This window comes from Pteropus alecto, unplaced genomic scaffold, assembly GCF_000325575.1.
Source record: "Pteropus alecto unplaced genomic scaffold, ASM32557v1 scaffold113, whole genome shotgun sequence".
In the NCBI taxonomy this organism is placed as follows: domain Eukaryota; kingdom Metazoa; phylum Chordata; class Mammalia; order Chiroptera; family Pteropodidae; genus Pteropus; species Pteropus alecto.
The window spans coordinates 8,385,461-8,388,896 of NW_006433949.1; the positions used below are offsets into that span (position 1 = coordinate 8,385,461).

General features: G+C 53.8%; 1 protein-coding gene across 1 annotated transcript in view; it reads right to left on the reverse strand.

Annotated features, from left to right (window-relative positions):
- Window positions 1-3,436, reverse strand: part of BCR (BCR, RhoGEF and GTPase activating protein) — a 126,449-nt gene that overhangs the window by 120,462 nt on the left and 2,551 nt on the right. Inside the window, exons 2-3 of the mRNA XM_006908729.2 lie at window positions 592-696; window positions 3-111 (exon numbers count right to left, since the gene is read on the reverse strand). Coding sequence (XP_006908791.1) covers window positions 3-111; window positions 592-696 — 214 coding nt within the window. The remainder of the gene's footprint in view (window positions 1-2; window positions 112-591; window positions 697-3,436) is intronic.

Consider the following 3,436-nt stretch of genomic DNA (forward strand, 5'->3'; position numbering starts at 1 on the left):
ACTCCCGCCCGGCCCGCACTCGGCGCCGCAGGAAGAGGAGGGCCGGGGGGCGGTGGCCGCGGCGGCTGACGGAGACGGGCGGGCCTCTTAAAGGGGCCGCGCTGCGGGCGCCTGGGGAGAGGGGGTGGGGGCAGCCGAGGGGCTGCTGCGGCAGCGAGCCACTGCCTTCCCCCGTTTGGTTGGGAACTGAGGCTCCGGCGGTGAACCCAACCGTCCAACGCGGAGGCCCTTCTGCACTCCTGGAACAGGAACACCTGGATCCTCATTTACCCACGTCCTGGACCACTCACCAACGTCAGGGGGGAGCCCGGACGGGCACATCACCTAACGAGGAAGGAAGGGCCGGGCTGGGCCGTCAGTGCCAGCAGTCCCTCTGTGCCAATGGACCTCCCTCTCTATGGATCTAGGATGGGTGATGAAGCAACAACTGCCACAGGGGATTGTCACTGAGATAATAGGAATTTTTCCCCCTGGTCGCTTAACACGCACATCTCCCTTCCTGCTGTCTTGATCCATGTGTTTGTCCGCCGGTCTCTCCTGTGCTCCAGAGGTCAATGTAGATTTTCCCAAACTGCCTGAATCAGAACTTACCTGTTTTGTCTCCCTCTAAGGGGTTTGCCAGCCTCCGGCGCTGTGGCCCGCAGCGCTGGGTGGAAGACAGGACAGCACAGGCGAGCAGTGAAACAATCTTTTCTCCTATCCAGAGGAAGCCCAGAGATCTTAGACACATAGCAGGGAGCACTCTGTAGGGAGTCTTGATGGGACAAAATGAAAATACCCAAACCAGCCTGCTGGGTGAGGGGGAAAAGAAACAGGACTTGTCAACCAGAGAACTGAGTGTGAATCCTGTCCGCCTCTGCCTTCTTGTACCTCTTTTTCCTGGGCATTGAAATGAGAACAAGGATACCTGCCTCTGAGGGTTGAGTGTCCTTGTGTGGATGCGAGGGGATACCTTGCTCTCTCCACAGTTCCAGTGCCACCCAGAGCAGATGCTCTAATGTTTAATCGAGAGGAACAGAGCCCAGGGCCAGTGGCTGGCTGCCTGGCTAGAGTTCAGGTCTCCCTTACTCCAGACTTTGTGACCTGGGCAGTTCTCTTCCCTTCTCTGAGCCTGTTTTGTCCTCATACATAAATGCTGTGAGCACTCTGTGTAAAGCACCCAGATGGGACAAACATAAAACACACTCCGATAAATGGCATGCAGTGTTCCTTGCATGGTTGCTTTTTACTGTTGGTGCTCTGGGTGCCTCCCCGGTAAACCCTTGGGGCACTTCTTCCAGACAGTTCCAGGCACAGCTCACTGCTGCCCTCTGCAGGCCTCTCCACCCTCCTGCAATCTCCCCTCCTGAGGTCCCACGTCTCCTCCCACCAGCGCTTTCATGATCTGCAAGGCAGGCTGGGCCAGAATGAAGCCTGTTTTGAGGTAGGGAAATAGAAGGAGTTGATGCCCTGCCTTTGGGCTGGTCAAAGTGAGGCTAGAATCCCAGCAGTGCTCGCAGCCTCAGCGACCTTTTCTTTAAAATGGGATAATAAATCTTTATCTCATAGGGTGTGGCACACAGCACCTCATGATCAGTATTAGCTGCCTTCCTCGGATGGCCTGCTCAGGTCTCCCAGCAAGTGGGTCAGGCAGGCCTAGAGCCAGCCTCTGGAACCTTATTCCCTGGCCACCAGCAGAGAGAATCCCCAAACCATAGCTGCTTTTTCCCTTGCTGACAGGGATTTTCCCAGGTAGTTCATCAGAGACATTATCATTATCCACCTGGGACAGAAAATGATACCTGGGAAGGGGATTCATCTATCAGTGAGGTGCTCCTTCCCTGGTTTGCAGGCCCCAACTCAGCCCCACTATATTGTAGACATAAGCAAACTTAGTTCACAAACCCTGAAGCTCTGTAGTTTGGGTTTGCAGGGTCTGTCCTCTTGGCAAATGGCTTTTTGTGGATACAAAAATACAGTAAGATAATGGTTATCTCCCTGTAGGACAGCTTCTTCTGGCTCCAAGGAAACTCAGCCCCTTCTGTGAAAGCACTCCCACCCTGGGTCTCTGGTCCTTCCCTGCAAAGCTTTCTTATCATCCATCGCTCCTGAGGAATGGAGGAAGGAGAAAGAACATGGGGTCCAGACACATAACACTTTGTAATCCCCTATTCACTGGCCCCAGCTAGACCTAAACTCCAGAGTGCAGAGATATCTTGTTCCCCAAGACCCCCAAGTTCTCAGCACATAGTCGGTGCTCAGACAATGCTGGTGAATGAGGAATCTGACATGTCTGTGGCCCTGAGGAGTGCACAGCCTAGGGAGAGAGGCACATATGTGTAGGGGAGGAAAGGATAAGGCAGGCAGAGCCAGGCAATAGCAGAGGTGTGTGTGCTGTGCGGGGATTCAGGAGGAGGCAGAGGTCTGGGGAAGGCTTGCTGGGAGAGGTGACATCTGAGTTGGTCCTAAGGATAAGGAACAGAAAGGCAAGATGGGAGACTTCAAAGTTCTAGGTGTGCTTAAAGGACAGCTGGGTTAGGAGATGAGGCTGGTGTGGGTGGCAAGAGGTGATATTAGGCGGAGCAGCGCCTTCCAGGCTTGTAAGAAGTTTGGGTTTTAAATGCAAAGAAAAGCCTGTGGAAGGTTCTAAGCCTGCATCATTTGATAAAACTTTCCAGTCGATGGGCATGTTCTATATCCTGTGCTGAACAGCAGCCATTAGCGTCCCTACACTTCTGAGCACCTAAAATGTGGCTGCTGCAACTGAAGAACTAAATTTTTAATTTGGTTCAACTTTAATGAACCTAAATTCAAATAGCCACAGTAGCTGCCATAAGCAGTGGAGTGACTTGCTCAGATTTGTCGTGTGGGCAGGTGGGTGTGGGAGCAGGGTGAGCAGTCAGGGGCTGTGGCGCTGGTCCAGGTGGGGAACATGGGTGACCCAGATTAGGGTAGAAGGAAGATGATGGAAAGAAGGGTCAGACTCCAGGTTTGTTGTGGACTGGTAGATAGACTGGATGTGGGGAGAGGAAGGACCAGCTACAGAATGGACAGTGGGTTTTTTGTGTGACAGAAAAGCAGGGTGCCCATCTGACGCTTCGGGTGCCTGTGGGCCATCGACAGGAAGGAGTCAGGCAGAGAGGGTGGATCTAGGGCACTGAGGAGCAGTCAAGACTCGAGACAGAAGTGAGACCATTGTTGGTGAATAGCTGGTGTTTGTGCAAGGGCAGAGGCTGGACTAGAAGGGAAGTAGAGGCAGAGAGACTGAGAAAGCACTGGCCAGGAGAGGGATAGAGATCCAGAGAGTGACAGAGAGGTGTGGACTCAGTGAAGAGGACAGGGTCCCTGCGCAATGGTTGCTGGGCCCTCTGATGGAAAGATTCTGGGTCTGGCCCCATGAAGCCAGCAGAGCCAAGGTGGCACTAGAGCCTGGTTGGGTCGTGAGCACTGGCCCCAG